General features: G+C 35.5%; 3 protein-coding genes and 1 long non-coding RNA gene across 4 annotated transcripts; 2 read left to right on the forward strand and 2 right to left on the reverse strand.

Annotated features, from left to right (window-relative positions):
• The first annotated feature begins 485 nt into the window (after positions 1–485).
• On the forward strand, positions 486–6,683 carry LOC129377962 (leukotriene B4 receptor 1-like). The gene is made up of 5 exons (XM_055058182.1): positions 486–579; positions 3,182–3,722; positions 4,978–5,178; positions 5,269–5,312; positions 6,169–6,683. Exons 2-5 carry the CDS (start codon positions 3,183–3,185, stop codon positions 6,407–6,409), a joined length of 1,026 nt encoding a protein of 341 aa, XP_054914157.1. The 5' UTR covers positions 486–579; position 3,182; the 3' UTR covers positions 6,410–6,683.
• A 1,795-nt stretch (positions 6,684–8,478) lies between these two features.
• LOC129377972 (uncharacterized) lies at positions 8,479–9,957 on the reverse strand. Its single transcript, XR_008608013.1, has 3 exons — positions 9,840–9,957; positions 9,087–9,114; positions 8,479–8,895 (listed from the first exon to the last, which is right to left on the reverse strand). It is a non-coding gene; the product is annotated as an uncharacterized LOC129377972 (long non-coding RNA).
• Positions 9,958–11,115: 1,158 nt separating this feature from the next.
• On the forward strand, positions 11,116–14,386 carry LOC129377964 (epimerase family protein SDR39U1-like). The gene is made up of 6 exons (XM_055058187.1): positions 11,116–11,189; positions 11,686–11,792; positions 11,919–12,001; positions 13,130–13,251; positions 13,342–13,494; positions 13,805–14,386. Exons 1-6 carry the CDS (start codon positions 11,174–11,176, stop codon positions 14,236–14,238), a joined length of 915 nt encoding a protein of 304 aa, XP_054914162.1. The 5' UTR covers positions 11,116–11,173; the 3' UTR covers positions 14,239–14,386.
• Positions 14,387–14,976: 590 nt separating this feature from the next.
• On the reverse strand, positions 14,977–21,704 carry LOC129377957 (methyltransferase-like protein 17, mitochondrial). Its single transcript, XM_055058177.1, is given in 15 exon segments — positions 14,977–15,299; positions 16,187–16,383; positions 17,068–17,160; positions 17,235–17,285; positions 17,364–17,432; positions 18,062–18,169; positions 19,494–19,564; positions 19,642–19,707; positions 19,710–19,735; positions 19,814–19,887; positions 19,973–20,054; positions 20,167–20,254; positions 20,958–21,110; positions 21,195–21,336; positions 21,570–21,704. Coding segments are annotated over 15 exon segments (1,446 nt in total). The 5' UTR covers positions 21,690–21,704; the 3' UTR covers positions 14,977–15,193.
• Between the last annotated feature and the right edge of the window lie 29 nt (positions 21,705–21,733).

Below are 21,733 nucleotides of genomic sequence, written 5' to 3' on the forward strand. Positions count from 1 at the left end.
AAACAAGCAGTTCTGGTGCAAAACTAAAGCGATAAGACTCCCTGCGTTCCTTCTGCGTGGACTTCTGCCTCATTTTACTCTCCACCCGTTCGTGAAAAGAGCGTTCCTGTTTCAATCAGACTTGTTGCGACGAGTGGTGCTAAGTTTTATTTGCGTGATCCTTCTGCGGTTGTGTTTGCCTCTGCTCTGCATCAATGAGGCCCTGAGGTTTTGCAATCACTCCTCATTTCATTTCACAACACAGCAGCCGAGTGAAAGTATCCTTTCAGGACAACACGAATGTCACTTTGTCTCCCAACATGGGCAAGTTTCCATAAACATGCACGTTTGTTTATACTAAAAAAATACTTGTTTTTATCAGAATACTTGAGTTAATGATCTATATGGACATGAAAGTGAAAAGAAGAGGGGGAGTGTGAGTGTTAGTGAAGGACACACCTCTGTCTGTAAAACCACAGCATGTTGCAGCCTGTGGGGAAGGACACGATCTCCTCTTTAATGAACTAAGAGACTCAAAGCGGGACAGCAGCCGGATATTTCCATCCAACAACGACACACGACAGAACTCCCCAATCAGAGGTTAGTAAATCTGACGTTTCCTTATTTTACCCGTTTCTACCACATGTTTCTCCTCTGGATTTGTCACGCTACAAATCTGTGGGAAAGTATGTTAATACTTTTCGACTGCTCTGATCCACTGTAAATATTTACAAGCAAACATGGGTTCTCAGGCATGCTGTACAGGAAAAGGAAAAACAGAATTATCCACTTTAATTTTAAAGTATCTACAAACAAGATCATAAACCAGCCAGCTGCGGTCAAGTATCAATAAAATGATAAACTGATAAAAGTTGACTAAAAAGTGTCTCTGCATTAAATAACATTGAATTTCTTTCTTTTTTTTTTTTTTTACATTAAAAGTGATTAAAAGTGATTTTAAGATGATTTTAAAACACCAGTGGAAACATAAAAAACCTCATTAACTGAAAGCAGGGTTTTATAGTTGTAAAAAATAGAAATATGTTTCCAATTAACTATCAAAAAGGATACAAATAATCATTAGCAAACATTATTCTAAGTTGATACTTGGAAATGATTTTTTTTCCATAATTTGAAGGATGCTTGTCTTCTTATGTCAAAAACACATTTCTTGGTTGATTGAAAACTAATTGTGAGTCGGAATCTGCCATTGATCATGACATTTTATTAGCCTGTCTTAAAAAGCGTAATCTACACACAGATTAATTCAAAGAATGATAATTAAATTACTCAAATGACCTGCCTGTTTCATGTTCATGTAATCCTGAGGCCAGATTATTTCAATCTGTAATTTAAACAATTATTAAACTACATATGTTATTATTTGCGAGATATATGTGGAGATAAAATCCTTATACATTGTTTGGGAACCTGGGAATTTTATTGAAGCCATAAGATGAAAATATATACATGGTCTTCTTTGGATACTGGGCACAGGAAATGAATACTTAATAAGGAAATAAAACTTCCTGTTTCTATCCCTCACTTTTATTGGTATGTTGTGGTCAGTTCAAGGGTCAACTAATTTCTGACCTACAGATTAACACGCAATATGATAATAACATAACGTTTTTTGGAGATTATTCAAAGATTAATAAAAAATATTGTGTTGTAACACTCCTCTTCTCTGACGCACTGCTGCCAGTTTTCCTGCATGCTTTAGCCTGCTGCAGATTTTTCAGAGATTACATCAGGTTGGCAGACATCCTGTGGTTCTGTAATCCTCATCGTTTATGATTTAAGTGGTCGAAAAGCGTCTTGCTTCGTTTATTCTTCTGCTTCCTCTTTTAAGTCTGTTCAGACATTTAATACAAGTTTACAAAGCAAACCTTAAAAAATCATCATAATGATAAGGCAAATCCATTGTTTGTTAATGAAATTTATAACTGATGTAATGATTACGAAAAGCTTGTGTCTTCCTCAAACAGAAGTCGTTATAATCTGGGTGATTTGTTGGTTTAAATATGTTAATAATTAAATAAATGTCACTTAGAAAGTTGTGGAGAAAATTAAACCATTAGCAAGCTTCTGTCTGGGTGGATATGTGACCACGTTTCTCTTTTCAGAAGTCATTTGTTTTCAAATATATTGTTTCCTGGCATGGATGTGGCTTTCAGTCAATAATTGTTCAAAAGGGTATGGAGGTTTATGGCTTTGGGGAGGCCGTGACAGAGGTTTCATATTTCCGGCTTATTCTACTCTAAAACCGTTATCATCATTGTCCTGTTGAGCAACCTAACCTCATGTCTGACTATTAAAAGATACTTTCGTTTTAGTATGTGCTTGAAACATGCTTATATTATACGAACCAATCTTTTTCATTAGAAGTTTATAGCCGAAGCCAATCAAAATTATTTCCAATTGCTTTACAGCTCAGCCAATCAAACTTGGCCCTTTCAGTCAGATTTTACCAAATTTGTATTGAAACACTGTTAGGTGGTTATGCTCTTAAATTTTGCCATTTTGCAAATTTCACTTTTTTATACTTCAGTTGTTGTCTCAACTGCTTCTAAAAACAGTCCAATTTCATCCAATATATTATATAAAAAAAAATATATAAAATAATATATATATATATATAATAAAAAATAAAATTCCCTTCTCACCCACCGCGGTGGTTCTTATCCTCTGAGCTCGGGTCCTCTACCAGAGGCCTGGGAGCTTGAGGGTCCTGCAGTATCTTGGCTGTGCCAAGGACTGCACATTTCTGGACTGAGATGTCTGATGTTGTTCCTGGGATCTGTTGTAGCCACTGCTCCAGTTTGGGGGTTACTGCCCCGAGGGCCCCGATGACCACAGGCACCACTGTGGTCTTCACCTTCCAGGCCCTCTCCAGTTCCTCCTGAGGTCCTGGTATTTCCTCCTGACCGTTGAGTCACAATCGATGAGCACTGCACCGTTTCTTAGCAACCACTGTGAGTGCTGTACAATGGCTGCTGGAAAAGACAAGTGTTTTGTTGTTGACTTTTTAGTCAACAATTTTGAGACAAACTAAATAACAATATAAATTAAATAAGGATAGAATGACTATCTGATTCTTCTGCTTTCAGGTCCAGAAGGATTTCTGATTGTTTTTACAAACTGGTGATGAAATGTACAATTTCTAACTATTTCTCTTGTTTTTACGATCAAATCATTTTAGAATGACAGCTTCCACAAATGAGGAAGACAGTGTCGTGAGCAACGACTACGCCACCGCCATCGGCACCCTCATCCTCACCCTGGTTTTCCTCCTTGGCGTCCCTGGTAACCTCTTCATCGTCTGGAGCATCCTGGCACGCACCCGTAAACGCTCCGTCACCACCATCCTCATCCTCAACCTGGCCTGTGCGGACGGCTTCATCATGGCCCTCACCATCTTCTTCATAATATACCTGGCCAAGCAGACGTGGATCTTTGGACTCGTTATGTGCAAAGGCGTCTTCTACTTGTGCAACGCCAACATGTACGCCTCCATCTTCCTGATCACACTGATGAGCGCACACAGATGGTGGCGTTGTGTTTCCGCAGAAACTACACTGATAAGCAGACAGGTTGTGACGAGGGTGATTATGGGCATGTGGGTGTTGGTCATGACGATTTCCATCCCCTCGCTGGTGTTTCGAGAACTGGAAATTGAGCCAGATCTTAGCCAGAATGATTCACGGATTGTGTGTTCCCCCAATCACACCTGGCCCACTCATGTAAGTCCACTCTTCTCAAAGTGAAAACCCTGTTTGACTTGTACTTTCTACTGCTACAAAATTGGTGAAGCATTTGATTATTTCATCAGGCTGGATGGGGAGACAGAAGACACAAATTACAAAAAAAAAAAAAGTGCTGATGTTAACTGGATCTGATGTTTACCTTTATTCAAAATTGGGTAGTTATATTTACTCAGTTTTACTTATCTGAATAATTTTAGAAAAAAAGTACTTTTGGAGTATTTTGCTGTGCTGTTTTTACTTTTACTTCAGTAATTTTATTTTGAAGTATCAGAACTTCTTCTCAAATAAAATTTCTGGATTTTCTACCCACTGAATGAATAAACATGTTTTAACTAAATTTCACCAGAGTCAAACACACCTGCAGTTTTTGTTAAAGTTTCGTACATTTCTTACTGAAAAAAAAAAAAAAAGATTTATTTTGGGTAACCCTAACCCTATTTTTGTCCTTAAAACACCAAAATTTCCTCCTAACTTCAAATTTTGTTTTGTAATTTTCAAATATTACATGACTGATAATTTGTTCAGTCAAATTATCAACCATAGTAGACTTTTTAACCAAATACTTATTTTTGGAAATAAAATGTTTAATGATTTCTCCCAGAACCGCACAGGATTCTGGGAGAAAAGAGGAAAGACTTTGGCTGCTCAACCTCTCTGGGCCAAACGTGGCGGAATGAACTCACTCTTTGGTTACCTAGCAACTCACTCACTCTTTGGTTACCTAGCAACTCACTCACTCTTTGGTTACCTAGCAACTCACTCACTCTTTGGTTACCTAGCAACCTGTTCCGTATCTTGATCAGTCACCATTCTATCATTTTGGCATTATTTCAGATATTCAAGACAAACAAAAAAGAAATAGATAAATAATTACCAAAATCGACTAATATATAACTTTTTCAGCCATATTGTTTAGCCCAGCTGAAATGTATAAATAACAGATAAAAGTTGACTAGTTAGCAGAAAATAGTAAAATTAGCATAAACTAAAAGTAGCTGAAAAAAGAATGGATCTTGGGAATTTGAATGCCACATTTTTTTTGAATAAGAAAAATGGTTCAAATAAAACGATCGAGGTTTGTTCAACTTAAGGAACATAAAGTATTTTCATAAAAATTACAGAACCATAAACTAGAAAGGCTCAACAGTTTCAATTTTTCTTCCAAGTCAGATATGTTTTTCAGTGTCTTTCTACTGTGTTTTTCACTTCCTTTCCTTGCTCCTCTGGACAGGTCCGGTTCCAGTATTCTTTAGAGACGGTTTCAGGATTCATCCTCCCGTATGCAGCCATCATAACCTGCTACGTCCTCACCCTGAGACGCCTGAGGCAGACCCAGTTCCAGCGAAGGATTCGTAGCGAAAAACTCATCCTCGCTATTGTCATAACATTTGGCATGTTTTGGTTTCCATACCATGTAATCAACATGGTACAGGTGAGTAAAATCTTTTTTAACCTCTAATCAAACATTTCCGTTCTCTGTTCTTGGGTTCTTGTTTTCATTAAAGTTTTTTGTGACTCCCAGGTTGCAGCTGAGTGGTATAGCAAGGAGACAAGAACTAGAAAAATGTGAGTAAGATGAAATTGCCTTACATTCTTTTACTACTCTATAAAGATGTCTTACTGAATATTAAGGGAAAAATTGTTCATTTTGTTCACATTTCTGGATGGTAACCAATAACTATATTCTGCTAAGGCATCATGTTTTTAAATCTTTAATGTTTTATCACTTTTTCTGGTTGCTTTTTTGGGGGGGTTATCAGTGGTATTTCCTTTTTAAGGTGTAACCAGGCAATTTAAGGCTGGAGTAATTTGGTTAAAGATTGGTCTAACGTTGATTCAATGTTATCCGGTGCATTATAAACATACACGATTGCATAATTATAGATAATTTTCATCTACACTTTGAAGTGCTCCTTTCCCAATTCTCTTACAAAATGACTTTTGTCGTAAATGTTTTCAGCCCTGCAGCGCAGGAGACAGATTACAAATCTGTGCTCAATGTTACAACTTTTGTTGCAATGAGTTTGGAAAGGGAGGGAAAGGTTTCCCTGAAAATTTGTTTTTCCATTTGCACAGAAATGTAGGTAAGCAACTCACATGCTAATATAGAACCCTGAGGTACTCCTTTGGATCTATCAAGAAAAGAGGAAAAGGATCCAACATGTAAACTAACTCATCTGTAGATAGACCAATATAAGCAATAACGGTAGTTTACCAAAAATATTGTGGTCAAAAGTAAAATACCCAAATTTAACAGCAGCAGAAATTTTGCATGCCTCATTGTTCTGTCTCTTATTTTGAGTGAAGTATTTTTGTAAACGTCTACATCAACGCAAGAGTGAGAGGTTTTGTTTCTACAGGATCCTAAAAGTTGCTCTTTGCAGAACTTAATAGATTTTTCTCCATCTTTTTTTACCCACAGATTGGAGTTGATTCATGAGAACTGCCGAGCTGTGACCTCGGCTTTGGCTTTTCTCAGCAGCTGTGCCAATCCTATCCTTTACACCTTTGCTGGAAAGTCCTACATCAAGAAAAATGGCTTAGCCTTCATGGCTAAGCTCTTCGATGGCACAGCGTCATCGGACCAAACTGCAAATAAACAGAATCGCATAGAAAGTGGAGGAGAAATGAACAATATCTTATTAAATACCAACACTACATAATGTACCAATGGGCTAGATTGGCCCATTGGCCAATCTGGAAATTATAACATAATGGGCTAGATTGGCCCATTATGTACCACAGCTTGTGGTACATAATGTACCGCAAGCTCATAATGTATCATGTATAATGGTACGTTATGTCCCATTGGTACATTATGTCCATTAAATGGACCATGAATTGTAAAATGTGCAAAGCTACTTGTGGGAAAAACCAAGTTTCACAACAGAACTTTTACTTTTTCAAACCATCATAAATGACTACAGGATAAACTCTAATTTCAATGATAAGTCAATACATCCTATAAAAAAGTTTTACAATGCTTGTGGGATTACCAAAATAGTGTGAGTAAAAATGACAAAATAATGCTATTTAGTGATAATTCATGTATTAGTAGTTTAAAATGAAAGGTTAAAACTTCAGGATGTTTTCAGTCCTCATTGTTTTTGCACATTTCACATTTTCAGGGAATTAGCTGCAGAGCTAAGCAGCACATAAACCAAAAACCGCTTCACTCTTTAACAATATTTGTTCATTTATGTAAAGCCACAAATTGTCAGCTGGAAGCACTTTATATAAAAAACAGGGACAGTTCTAATTAATCTACTATAGTCACATTAATTACGACTATAGTCAGAATATTCTGTCAAAAGAGTCTGGTTTAACCAAATTAATGTACATCCCTAAAACAATCTAAGAAAAGTTAGTGGAAATTTGGGCAACACTTTATTTGACGGGTTGTGAATAAGACTGTCATGACATCATGTTAAACATAAACATGAGTAAGTCTTTATGAATATTTATGACTGTTGTCATAACTTTAGCTTTAATAACATAACGCTACATAATTTTAAGTCATAACAAAGACATTTTGAATAATGTCAACTTTGTATTAAAAGCGTCATGATTTACTGAATGACACTTTGACACCAGTGAAATATTCACAGACTTGCTTGTGTTCATGACAGGTGTTATTACATGTATATGACTGTGTTATTACATGTTTATGATGGTGTTATTCCCAACACATCAAAGCGTTACCAAAAATTGTATCTAGATTTTAAAAAAAAAGGTTTGCATTGCATTAGCTGCAACAATTCTTAAACATGAAAACACTGAGAACACTAAGCTGTTCGTAACAATATTATTCAACAGAAGTTGGAATAAATTATTATTCGCCTTTAAGGCTCAAGGACAAAAACTGAATGTTATAGTTTCTCAAGAGAAGAGCTTGACAAGATATGGCTATTATTCTACTTTAAAAAAAAGTTTACACTGACAGACTAAAACAATAAAAAAAAAAATAACAGTTTGACCATTATGTAAAAAAATAAAACTTACAAGAAAAATGCCTCTTCCTACTTCACATATTTAAGGGTGTAAGAAACAACTAAACCAACAAAAGATGAGCTGCCATGGAGTATTTGGGTCCAAGTTGGAATCTTACCTTAGAAGATAATGAGGAAAAAAAAATTTTACCCTGTGAGGCAACAGAGCTAAGAATTAGTCTGTACTTCTAATCTGTCCCAGCTCTTGCTTTTTGTTGTAAACATAAAAAACTACTGCAATGTTTCCCTTTTCTGCTTGCTAAACATCCATTGTATTAAGTTTGTGTGCTACTCTTTGTGAGAATTGTTTTATGCTAAAGTATAATCCATCAACCAGTTTGGAAAAAACATGGCAGGTGAATTGCTTTGTTCTTGAATTTGCATATCAAACTGCACTGTACAATTTTTGTGTTTCTCTCCTACTATAAAGTTTAGTTTTTTGTTTCCTGGTTTGTAAAGTATATGAATGAAACAGGGTTTTAAGTCAGGAAAAACCATTTCTGTACAAAACTTCCTGCAAATGGAGTGAAAAGATACCGAGGACTTTTACAAGAGAACATGATCAAGTGACACTTACTCTTTAACATCTGAAACTGTAATCCAGTAGATGATCACTTTTTCTGGGAGGAATATGACATTCCTCCACCAAGAGTATTATGGTCATGCTACGAAAATAACATAAAGTCATAATAGTTTGAGAATGAAGTTGAAATAAGAAAAAAAATACATTTTTATTCTAACTATTTTGATAATGATCTTATTCTTGTACATGTTTATTTTTGTATTATGACTATTTCTGTATTTTTATTTTTGTATGTCTCCAATTTTCCATTGTTTCTAACAAAGTAAAACCTTTGGCCAAACTATAGGAACCGAGTTGCTATAAACGTTTTCAGGTTCTTTACTGCGTGACTCAATAGTGATTCCAGCTACCCTTAAGAAAATAAAAAACTGAAAACCTTGGAAAACAAAACAGTTACACAAAAGATCTTTGGGGCTTTACTTTTTGTTTTGCAGAAAAGTTTATTGTCATTTAGGCCTTAAATTAAAACTTATTGGGTTTTTTTTTTACATGTAGCGCTTTCAGGATATATAACAAATCAGTAGAAATTTATCAAAATTGAAGCGTTAGGTCAACAAGTAGACTCCTGACATCCCACCTGTGGAGGAAAAGGAAAACGGTTAAAGATCAGTTCACTCAACTTAATGTTACAAGTGTAAAAATATAACTTCTGCATCCATTTGTTACTAGTCCACAAACCAAAATCAAAGTACAAGTGTGCAGGTCTGTAAACTACAAATGGATGCTAGCTAGCATTTGATGCTGCATTTAAAACCAGACAGTTCTTACCTCAAGTGGTTCTCCTAATGCATCCTTCCTGAAAAGGAGAAAAAGGGAAATTAAAGTTTAGTCTCAATTGCGGTGGGCAAAACCTAGAGAGCATCAGTAAAGTCAAACCCATCAGTGCAGTGAAAGTGAAATCATCAGTTTCAGGTGAAACACGGACTCACATGCAACTCATCATGCAAGGTTTGACTCCAAAAGTTGAGTACGACACACCAACGACATAAAAAGGCAATTTTCAGGATTTTAACCAAATAGCTCACAGTACAGCTACTAAAAGGGAAAACTAGAGGTGCAGCTCAATAAGTTTAAAAAATATATTCTCTAGTTATATAAAATAGTGTTTTTCTGAAAATGTAAAAATCTTCTACATTGAGAGCTCAATTTCCAACACATATGCAGAATTTACTTTCATTTTTGACACAATCGTTCCTGTGGCTCATGCACCTTTTTTTAGTACACCACACTTTTTCCTTCCACTAAACTTTCATCAATATGGTAGGTTTACAGCACTGTGCAGCACAAATTGTCCGACACCATTATGAATCTGCAGAAATCATCAAATGACTCTGAGCTTTTATTTAAACGCTTTTCTTGTCGAGTTCCTCCTGTGAAACCAAACCATGAGGTCGGTTTGGCGCTAACGCTGCAACAAAGCGCAAAAGAAGCTCCTGAACCGCAGCGATCATCCACCTGCTCCAGCATCAATGGCCTCACCAAACAAGAAAACAAACCGGACACGAAACATGCGACACTTACCGCATTTTAGGCTTTCAAACTACGAATTTTTCAGTTTCCTTGCAGCAGCGAGTCCTTCCTCTTGCTCCGTGACAAGGAAGAGAGAATGTTAATGAGGCTGCGCCTCAATTTATCTCTTTATCAAACCACGTGCTTGGCGTCACATACGGCACTTCCGGTTTACGGCAACGTTAAATGTAAAGTCACCACTTCATTTCTTTAATTATGTTTGCATGTTGCTGTTGAAATCAAGGCTTTCCACGTCCCAAATCTGCAATTTGACCAATAACATTGTAGTGAGTTAACTTCATATGGGTTTGTGTGTTCTTGTTTTATATTTACAGGCTGAAAATAGAAAAATAAATACTGGGGAAACATGTATATTTTCTTTAGATTTTATTTATCTACATACCCAGCCAAATGCTACAAAATGTCTCAACTTTTTTATTAAGTGATCAATATATTTTCAGCTTGGAAACAACTATTAAACTATTAACTATGAAAGAAACAGTCACAAAATATGGCTAATATTAAGTTTGTTGACTGCACATCATATTTAAATGTTAATTGGTTACAAAAACAAATCCGTAAAAACAAACCTGCTTTACTGTCTCAACTTTCCATTATCAATTGACTCTTTCTGATTGGATAGGTCAGTTCAATAATTTGAATTATGAACATTTTACTTCTTTTTTTGCTATTACAACCATACTTTTTCTTGTATTTTAAAGTATTTTAGTTTTGTTGTTTATCTGTATAAGATTGAATATCTATAAATGATTAAACTGATACACAGGCAATATTACTTATAAGAGAATAACCAAGAATATGGCTATTTTTGACATAAATCTGAAATAGAAGAAAAGGAAGTAAAATTCATAAAACTTACCTAAGTCTTTTTAAATCAAAATGATCCCAAATTAGCAATTATATCTAAAAGTATTCTCATAAATATAAACACGTTTTTCCATTTTAATAATGTATATATCATGCACAAATTGAACGTGATAGAAGACTTCTCAAAATACTATATAATTTGACGTGGAAGGAAAGTGTTGCATAGTTATTAAAACACAAAAAATCTGATAAATGAATCTATTTATTGAGCTTTTACATTCAGTAACCATCCATCCATTATCTAACAAAACCAGTAGGTAGCAGATTTTTCTAACGAATAAAAAAAGGGGAAAAAACTACAAATGTAGTTCACCATGTTGTAGTACGGAACGCCCACTGGTCCAAAAGAGGTAGAAAAAAAGCGTAGTGAGAACTTGGAGTGACACACAGAGGAGAAAACTGTTACCAGCCACGACGTTGACGAATTTAAAGTTAGCGTTGGGTGGAAACCTTTGGACATGAGAGTCTTAATCGGTAAGAAAAGCTATTGCAGTTATCTGTTTATTTTAAAATAAATCAGAAAGATGAAAACGGTTCAAGCTAGCTTGCTAAGCTAAGGTTAGAGCTGCTGACAAAACCTGGACTGAAGTAATATTTAATGCGACAGTTGATTCAGGTGCTTCTAAAGTCCTGCCGTCAGTTGAAACATAAAATGAGATCGCTGTATTTTGAATTTCGTTGTTATTTAAGCAAAATTATCGCATGTGTTTTGTTTTGTAAGCATGTAAAGTGCGCATGCGCACTATTCACAGCTTCTCCATCCTTTTGGGGGTTGAAGATGTCAGCACAGCTATATACTTTAAAGTATGAAATAATTGATTAATCAGTATATTATGCAATATATTACTATTTTAGTGAGAAGTTTAGATGATATTTTCTTAAAGTTGATATATTTTAAAATTATCTCTCCTGATTTACTATTTTCTTTCATGCTTACAGTCCGTATGTTTGATTTGTGTCTGTCTCTCAGGAGGGGGCACTGGCTTTGTGGGTCGAGAGTTGACACGCCTGCTCAGAGACAAAGGTCACGAGGTCACGTTGATATCCCGTCAGCCTGGTCCAGGAAGGATAACATGGGTATGACCAGGAGATTCAGCTCCTCAATCATTACCTTCTCTTGATTGATAATAATGAACTTTTCTACAATGTGACTGATTTAAATATGCCTGTAATTTCTTGAATTGTATCTTTTTGCTCCTGCAGAAAGAACTGGAGTCTCACGGACTACCGCCTTGTGATGGTGCCGTCAACTTGGCAGGAGAGAATGTTCTTAACCCCCTTCGATGGTGAGAACCCCCCCAAAAAAATTTTTTATTGTAATCTAACTTGGTTTTGAAGCCTATTTCCATCACAATAATAGAAAAACAATTAGAACTCATTTCTCTGTATGTATTTAGAATAAAATAGCCACCAATTTATCATAATTTTAGCTATATGATAGACCGAGGTGTGTAGAGTACCCCCAAAAAATCTCAAATGAGAGTAGCACAATTTCAACATATTTTCACTCAAGTAAAAGTTTAAAGTAGCCGTCCAAGAAATGATTCATGTATGAGTAAAAATGTATTTGGTATAAAGTCTACTCAAGTACTGAGTATCAAATAAATAACAAAATCAGGCAAAAGAAAATCTTTCCAAATCAGTTTCTTTCAATGTAAAACTTCTAAACTTTAACAAAAGCTGCAGGTGTGTGTCTGTGTCCGGCAAATTTTTGGTTAAAACATGTTGGTTTTTCATTCAGCGGGTATAAAATCCAGACATTTTACTCAAGTAAGAGTAGAAATACTTCATAATAACAATACTCAAGTAAAAGCAAAAAGTACGGCTTTTTTTCTCCTCTAAAAAGTTGTAAAAGTAAATGTACCTAATTACTATGGAACTGTGATGAGAAATATTTTTCATCACAGTGGCAGAGATGGGCTTCTATAGACCCTATCTATATTTCCACCATATTAATAAAGAATACTTCTATTTATTTGAAAATAGTTAGAATAATTGTAAATTTTGGAAAACATGGCTGGGAAAGTTGAATTTAGAAATAAACAGTGTGTAAGTGCTGTTTACTTAGCAACAAAGACAGGACTGCTCTACCTCAGGATTTGTGCTTCATAGTAACCTACTCAAAACCTTAAGCTAAAACTGTTTTATTTGCATCATGTGAAAAACCATATGCTTTTGAGCTTATACTATCTGCTCATAAGAGGCTTTACTGAACCTTGTGTATAAGGGGTTAAAAATAGTTGGAATAGTTTTTAAACAGTGTTTATAATAACATGTATTAATAACAATAGTGTAAATTTTCTACCTTGCCTTTTCTGGTATTTCAAAATGTATTCTGCTTTTGAATTAGTAACATTCTTCAGTCGTGTTGTACTTTAAATCAGATCTATAACCTGATTTTTTTGTCCTTCCAGGTGGAACGAAAGCTATAAAAAAGATTTATTCTCCAGTCGTATTGACACGACTAAAGCTTTGTCCCAAGCCATCGCTGCGTCTTCCAGCCCTCCTCACTCCTGGGTTCTGGTTTCAGGTGTCGGTACGAGTCTACGCTCAGCAGCTGCAAAAGGCACTAAATGTGATTCAGATTCACCATTGATTTTGTCTGGTTTTCCTCGTTGACTCACAGCTTGCTACAAACCTAGTCTCACAGCTGAATACACAGAAGACAGTGAGTGGACGCCCTTTGACCTCCTCTCACAACTCGTCAAAGAGTGGGAGGCTGCAGCGTTTCTTCCTGAGGATGCAGTGAAAACCACCAAACAAGTCGTCATTCGGGCCGGTACGTTCAGAGGGGCAGTAAAGAAGCTGAGGGACGTTTGTTCATGCATCTCTCATTTAGAGAAATATGCTAAAGTTTTAAATCACCTCTGATTTCTTTAGTTACTTCCAAAGAGCCAGACATTTTTGTAGACTGTAGTCTTAATCCACAAATCTCCAGCTTTTCTAAAGTTCTGTCAAAGTTTTATTTTGGGTGATTTTTTATTGTTTGTCCAGAATTTAAAGATAACATAGGGTCAAAGATACTTTTCAGACAATTTTCCACCTTGTTGAATCACGTTATTTCACTCATTCTTCCTTCCGTCCACTAGGGGCAGTGTTGGGTCGAGATGGCGGTGCTATGAAGCAGATGCTGCTGCCCTTCTGGCTCGGACTCGGAGGTACGTTGGGCTCTGGGAGGCAGCCTTTCCCCTGGATCCACGTCTCGGATCTGGCAGGAATCATCGCTCGCTCTCTGGAGCCCCCAGCGAACACCGAAGCCCCGCCCCCCTCACCGCAGGTGTACAACGGAGTCGCACCTGCGATCACTACCAACCACGAGTTCACCAAGGAGCTGGGTCGGATCCTGAGGCGGCCCACGATCTTTCCCGTTCCTGAGTTCGTCTTGAGCGCCATGTTGGGCTCAGAGAGGGCCGTGATCCTCACTCAGGGCCAGAAAGTCATTCCCCTGAAAACACTGGAGTCTGGATATCAGTTCAAGTACCCAGACTTGACTTTAGCTCTGAAACAGATTGTAGGGAGTTAATAACTAATGTTGGAACTTTATTTAATCTTTTATTCTGTAAAAACATGAATGAAAATCATTTACTGCCTTCTATACATTGGTAATAATGTTTAAGCCGCTTCATTTTAGGCAATGGGACTTTTTTCTCATTAAATAAATAAACACCAGATGTTTTCACTCTCATTAATAAAACTCCACAATTACATGACACATGCCTGATTAATAATAAATATTTATTTTCTTAATAATAAACATTACCATGTAGGTTTGACTCCTGAAAGCTAATTTTTTAATTCCCTTTTACGTATAATGTTGGGGGAGTGGAAATAAGTTTTCAACCTTCTCTTGACTGACGACTGAAAAATGAAATAATTTTGATCCCATGTGAGTTTTCTGAGACGACTAAGACAACAAAACATTTTTTTTATTTAGATAAAGCTAAATATGAATGAGTTTCCTAAATGTTCCTTCATTCAGTCCTCATTAGTTATAAACACTTTAAAATGTAATGTTTAACCCTCCTGCCTCAGTTCAATGTGATTCATACCAAGCAAATTAACAAAAATAACCTCTCAGAAGTGGCATAGCCTTCTGCTTGTCAATACAGCTGTGAAACGGTTACAACCTTAATTGTTGTTAGCAAATAAGAGTTAAATGTTTTTATTAGTACATTCACTTATCTGAAAATCTAATGCTAAGATCACATGATAGGAATTATCAGGTTCAGTTGCTGGATCAGGCAAAACAAATATATTCATCTGAAGGTTGTAAGTAAGTTAGTTTTATTTTGACATCTTTAAAAAGAAACTTTAATTGGAGGCAAATCAGACTAAAAGCAGAATAATCAATGAGTTACTGACAATGGCACCAAATAAAAATATGTAAATGTGTAATAACTATTGTGATTTACAAAACACAGAGAAGAAAGTAGATTGAAGTCCAAAGTGATGTTTTTGTTTCCAGGACTCAGGAAGTCCTAAATGTCCAGGTTTTCATCAGAATCCGAGTCGCTGTGGACCTTCGTCTCAACGATCGGAAGCTGATCTCCCCATTCGCTGTTCCGCGCGCAGCGGTACATGTCTCTGACAAAACAATTTATTTCAGATCAAAACTGCACAAGAAATATTCTTCTAGCTGATCAATTGTATTGTTAATTTCTCCAGTAAGGAAAGAAATAAATTATGAAATTTGTGGAGCATTTCTCAAATCTATAGATACTGTATTTTTAACGGTATCTATAAAAAATGAGAGGGAGATTTTTGCCCTAAGATGAAATCTAAGAATATTTTCTGCCACTTTTGCTACATTACATCTGATTATTCCCAGGATCTTTTCCTCTCCATAAAAATCTAATAGTAAATATAAGCAAAAAATAATTACTGGAAATGGAGGAAGGCTCAGTATTACCAAATATCAAAATGTCTTCAGAACTAATAGTTTTTTTATGCAAGAAATATATAAATAAAATCTGAATAAATACAGATAAAAATCTAATTTAAGAGATAATTGTTGTTAGTAACTTTATAAAACAAATGTAGAAAAATACCCTTTTTTAAAAATCTTGGTATTGTCAAATGCAATGTTTTCACTTTTTACTTTTAAGATTTTAAATTTATCTGATATTTTACATTGTATTTCTTTTAAAAGTCTTATTATGATCCTCCATCTCTATAATAACTACATTTAATAATCATTATTTAATATATTTATCATCATTTCCTTAAATCTGTGGCAGTAAAAAAATACTCAACTAAATGATTATTTTTAAAATCTAGTTCCTATATTTACTGTTAAAATAATTCAATTAATACTCTTTTTAAATGTTTTCTGTAAAACTTGACACACAAACATCACATTGATTTCCCCAAATAACATTAAAAATGAATAAAATAGTCAAAGTTTTACCCCAGTTTTTTAAAACTTCTGGTAACGATTCTCACACCATAAACAGCCCAGCGGTTTTTCTTACCGGCCGTGTTTCCGTGCCGTCACCACCATGTGCTGCAGCCGTCCGTCGGAGCTGCACACGTGGCAGTGGACGTGCCGCGTTCTGCACAGAACCGGCGCGATCAGCCGGCCCCAGTCCAGACCTTCTGGTGTCGGCTCTGCCGGTTCTGTTCGACTCAGGATCAGGTAGCTGAACTTCTCTGTCTGACACTCAAGTCTCTGAATTAAAAAGAAAACAAAAAAACACAGTGATTGGAAAAATACTCAAGCTTTGATGAACAAAAGGCTCACCTGTCAATTGTTTTTTTTTTATCTTCTATTATGACAAGATTGTGTCTGGATGGTCAGACACTTTAAATATGTCAACAAAGTAATGAAACAACTTCTTATGTTATTTTAGTGAAAACTAAATACAATAATTTTTTTGGGATGCAAGTTTTTCAGAAACTTTCCTGACAAAAGCTTCAACAAATTAACTCAACCAGGCCTGTCGCTTTAAGAAATGTTGCTGGTTGATAAATTGCCCAGGAAATTATTGTGATAAATGATAATATTGTTGTTTTGAGGCCATTTTCAAGAAATATAACGGCATGATAGTGCAAGAACACATCCTCAAAAATCCATAAATTTTACATTCTAATGAGCTGGAACTGGAAGACATTTTAAATATCCCAAATAAACAAACAAAACAACAACAAGAAAAAAATAGTTATGAAATCTCTGAAAACAAATTTACCCTTAAAAAAGACCAAAGAACCAAACTGAGAACTTTCAGTTTTTGGTAGAAAGAGAGAAAAATGAAAACAGTATTTACTTTCATCATCAAAATGTATTTTTAAGCTAAAAAATAAAGCAGTTATTCCTGATTTCCTACTTGGTGGATTTACAGATGACGAGTTTTACCCCTGGCAGAGGAAGAGGATGGTAGCGCTGGTGGAAGTTGCAAGGCGTGACGGGTTCCTGGCCCAGTTTGGGACACATCATTTCATGAGGGCACTGACAACAGAAGCAGAGATGATCAACAAAAAGAGCCTGAAGCTGCTGGCTTTTAAAACTTATTTTAATCCTACCGGTGCAAACACTGATGCTGGTCTGGGGTCATGAACGACTTTTTCCTGTTCCTGGAGATCAATAATAATATGGATTACTACACTGGGCTAACATTACTAATCAAAATGGTTTGTGAAATATTTGAGTACCTTTAACAAAATGTCTCTGGCCTCCATCATCATCTGATGGCCCTCTTTGGTACCATTTTCCACCAGCACCTTAAACAAACATTTCAATTATTGGTTAATCATTAATATAATCAGCAAATCTACTGTTAATTACTTTTATTAAAGTACTTATTTGGAATTTAAATAAATAATAATATGAATTATATTATTCTCATGAAAATGAATACCAAGCCTTATATTCTGATTATTTATTTTCCTCTTGAAATTCATGGAATTAATTTATTTATACATTAGAAGTGCACTAAATATTTAATTATTTACTTCTTTTATTTTTAGATAATAACTACCAAATTATTATACAATCGAGATTTTTTTATTTTATTTTGGTATTTTATATACTTTTTTATTTATGTATATATTTGTTTTTCAAATATGTCATTAATGTTATTATCTTGATTATTGATACCATTTAACCTTAATAGTTATTCTCATTAAATAAATTGGCTTCTATTCACTTAGTTGATTCATTTATTTTGAGAATTTTTATCATTTTTGTTTATTATTGTTCCAATCTTCTTTATAATATCTAGTTATGTGTTATTTTATGCTTGTGTTCATTTAGTTACTAATTTATTATGATAAACTCTTACAAATGTGCATCAAAAGTATTTAATTTATTATATAAATATAATAGTAGATAAATCCCAGATGGAACAGACCAGATAGGAGTTTGTTTTCCTCCAGAGAGTCGCCACAGCGTCCGCCCGGTCGTTCACGTTGGGAAGCTCTGACAGGGTAAAAGCTGCCACCACCAAATCGAACTGGACCTGCAGAGAGAACCTGGACCTTCAGGGTTTCATTACAAAAAAACCTGCAACATTTACTTTTCTAACAGATTTCAGCAACAGATTGTTTTAGGTGTGTTTTAAAGCTGGTCATTTTTAAATGTTTCAGGCTTTTAATTCTTCCAATGTTGAATAATTGTAATTTATTTGTTGCTTTTACTGCTGCCTCAGTCCCAGTAAAAGCAATTAGTTCTCAATCATCTGATTAAATAAAGGTTGAGTTGATACAAAATTAATATTTAAGAAAAACCTTCGGGTGCGGAAACTTTATATATATATATATATATATATATATATATATATATATATATATATATATATATATATATATATATATATATATATATATATATATATATATTTGTGTCTATAAATATGGGAATGCATTCAATTCTGTTATGCACTTACTATATTAAATATTTATTTAGTATTAACTTACAGCATAACAAGTTCAAGTCAAGATACACAGCAGTAGTATGCTTCAAAATAAATAGAAAAAAGATTATAATGCTTTAACCAGCAAGAATATTATTTTACTTTCACATTATTTGTCTTGTATGGATTAGTTAAAAAGTTTACTAATTATCTACAATCATATTCAGTAAATTACAAATGAAGCTCCTCAGATTGAAAGTATCCTTAGAAAATAGCAGTTTTCAAGCAAATTGATTTCTTTAAGCACACATTTCTGTTATAAAAATTTAGTTATTTTTAATTGTCCTGATGTATTATTCTGATCTTAAATGTTGTTTTTTTATTCTCTGGAAGCAGAAAGTTACCATAATTAGCAGAAATAAAGGCTTGAAATCATCCGTCTGTGAGTAATTAACCAATATAACTTGTTTAATTTAACAAACTAAATTACTGGAAAAAAGTAACCGATCAGAAATATTATAATTTACTCATTTTGACTGTATATGTGATGTTCATGGTGAGCTCAGATACATTCTTTCTACATTATGAGCAGTTTTAGCTGTTGTCCCTCTAAGGTACAATTAGGAAAAGAATTAATAAATGTCAAAAACTAAAACACTTTCCTCCATTTCTTCAGAAAAAGTAAATAAACAAGAAAAGATGGACAGATTTCTTAAGTAATTATTACTCATTACGAGGATTTAAGCAGAAATTTGAGCGACTGGACGGGACTGGATTGAATTAATATTTAATTTTCAGGAACTGTTGAATCTGAGATCATGTTACTTCAATAAAAATATATAGATTTGAAAGATTTTTGCACATATTTGGGGTGCCAATAAACATTAATTAAAATCTCCAGACTTTATATTTTTCTTGGACCAAAACTGACCTTAGGAGAGACAGGAAGAAATTGTCTGAAATAAACGTGTTTGATGTGCGGCTGAGCTCTTTCATCGTCTCCTGCACAAAAAAGCAAACTAATTTAACAATTCTCACTTTAAAAAAAATATATGTTTTTTTAAAATCCATTTCTTTACCTTTGAGAAGTTGTTCGGCCAAAACGTTCATCGCTGCAGAGCTGTCCACACACACCATCTCCCTCAAGAGTCGCCCCAACATGAGTGAGACGCCCTGATGGACAGAGAGAGACACTCGATATATTATTTAAGTTTCAGCCAAACAAATAAAAGTTTCAGTTTGCACACGAACCAGGCAACAGTTCCTAAGCCAGAACCAAAATCAAGAAGTGTTTGAGGAGCAAATGAAGGATCTCGCTTCTTTATCTGAATAAAATCAACAAAAAAAGTGAAATATTAATTCAGGGTTGATAGAAACAGTTGGAGGAGAAGTGATTTTCTCCACAACTACCTCATTTAGAGCTCTCCTCACTGCAGCATAGCCTCCAGCCAGCCGAGCCACCAGGTACACCATGCTCAGCTCTTCATCGTACCTGAAACACAAGGCAGTCAGAGACAATTGTATGCTTTCAACTGAAGCTATGAGATGTGGCTGCTCCAATAAATGACAAATTTAAGCCTAAATCAAGCAGCATGCACAATTACTTTAGGGGCGTCCAGCGATGCGTCGTTCTTCTGAGCTCCGACAAAACCTTCTTCTTGATGCGATCCCCCAGGAGTTGCTCATCGACATCTGCAAAAAGATCACAGTTAATTAATTACTCCTGGTTTTATCACAGCCTTCACAGACTTTGAACAATAATTCCCACCCCTTAAAGCTGCAGTATGTAACTTTTATAAATACTATGGAATATGTTTTTTACATATTTGCTAAATCTCCTCCACCTCCTCCTTGAGCCACTATTGACATCTGCGAGGGAGGAGGGCGAGCAGCACCACACCTCATTGTGATTAACAGCGCTAAGACCCGCCTCCTGGCTCTGATTGGTTGTTTCTAATTAACAATGGCAGAAGGCAAAGGAGCTAATTATTTGCATTTTTGTTAAAGTTACATACAGCAGCCTTAACCTAAAGAGACTGTGTCATGGTGCAGCCACAAAGGAAAATGTTTTATGTGGATGTTTTTGTTGTGATAATCCAACACAAAATTTGGGGTAATTTTGAAGTTGAAGTAAAATGATTGATCAGTTTCAGCATTTGCACACATTGAAATCTAAAGCTTTTGTTGCAGAAGGGCAGTAGTTTTAAAATCCATCAAAAACTGCTGCCTTCATGAAACCAGGACAGTAATAGTAGGGGGGGGAGGTATTTATAAACAATCATGTATTGTCCTTTTTTCAAAAGGGCTAATAATTTAGCCCTTTTGCTAATGCATAAGCACCTAAAATGTAAGGAACTGTATGGATTATCATCTGAAATTGCCTTCAATTCATCACCTCCTCCGATGTCCTGCACGGCTTTCTCCCACAGTTCCTTCTCCATGCTCACAGCTTTCTGCCTCAGCATCAAATCCTCCACCGCTCTCTTCCGGCTCCACAGGAAGTTTGTGAGCTTTAGAGAACGTTCTGCAAGCTGAGGCACCCGAACTCCTGTCGATGGAAACATGAAGCTAATTAGTGAGGAACGCAGTGAGTCTAATTTCTGAATAACCATTCTCCAGCTGGTGAACGTACTGTGAATAATGGACTGTGCAGCCAGCTGGAGCTGTTCGGGTAGCCGGACAGTTTTCAGGTTGGTCACACCTGGATGCTTCCTGTGAAGCTCTCCTTTCAAGAAATCAACCTTAGGCTGAGGAAGAGCTGCTGAACTCACACTCTGGAAAGGGAAACAAAATTCAACTTATGTATGAAAACATATATTTATAGAGTTTATAGATATCCAAGCTTAGCATTAAAGATTGTTTTAAACTGTTTCCAAACAGAAGGTTGAATAAATGTAATACAATTATTGTAAATATTCTTCTAAAGAGGTACATGTTTAAGGAATCCTATCATCTGGCCTCCATTGTAAAGCTTCTGCGTTCAATGACAGCCACTAATTGCACGCACCCTGAACATTATGTTCGCCACCGCCGCTCGTTGACAAAGAAAACAGGCTCCGTAACTCCGAGACGCCATGTTCTCGGTGTCAGAAATAAACTTTAGCACCGTTAAATGAACAACTTTCATTCACGCTTTCGTAAAGCACACCGTACCATAGCTGCGCCTCAACA

Source organism: Poeciliopsis prolifica, unplaced genomic scaffold (genome assembly GCF_027474105.1).
Source record: "Poeciliopsis prolifica strain line A6 unplaced genomic scaffold, Auburn_PproV2 SCAFFOLD050, whole genome shotgun sequence".
NCBI lineage: Eukaryota > Metazoa > Chordata > Actinopteri > Cyprinodontiformes > Poeciliidae > Poeciliopsis > Poeciliopsis prolifica.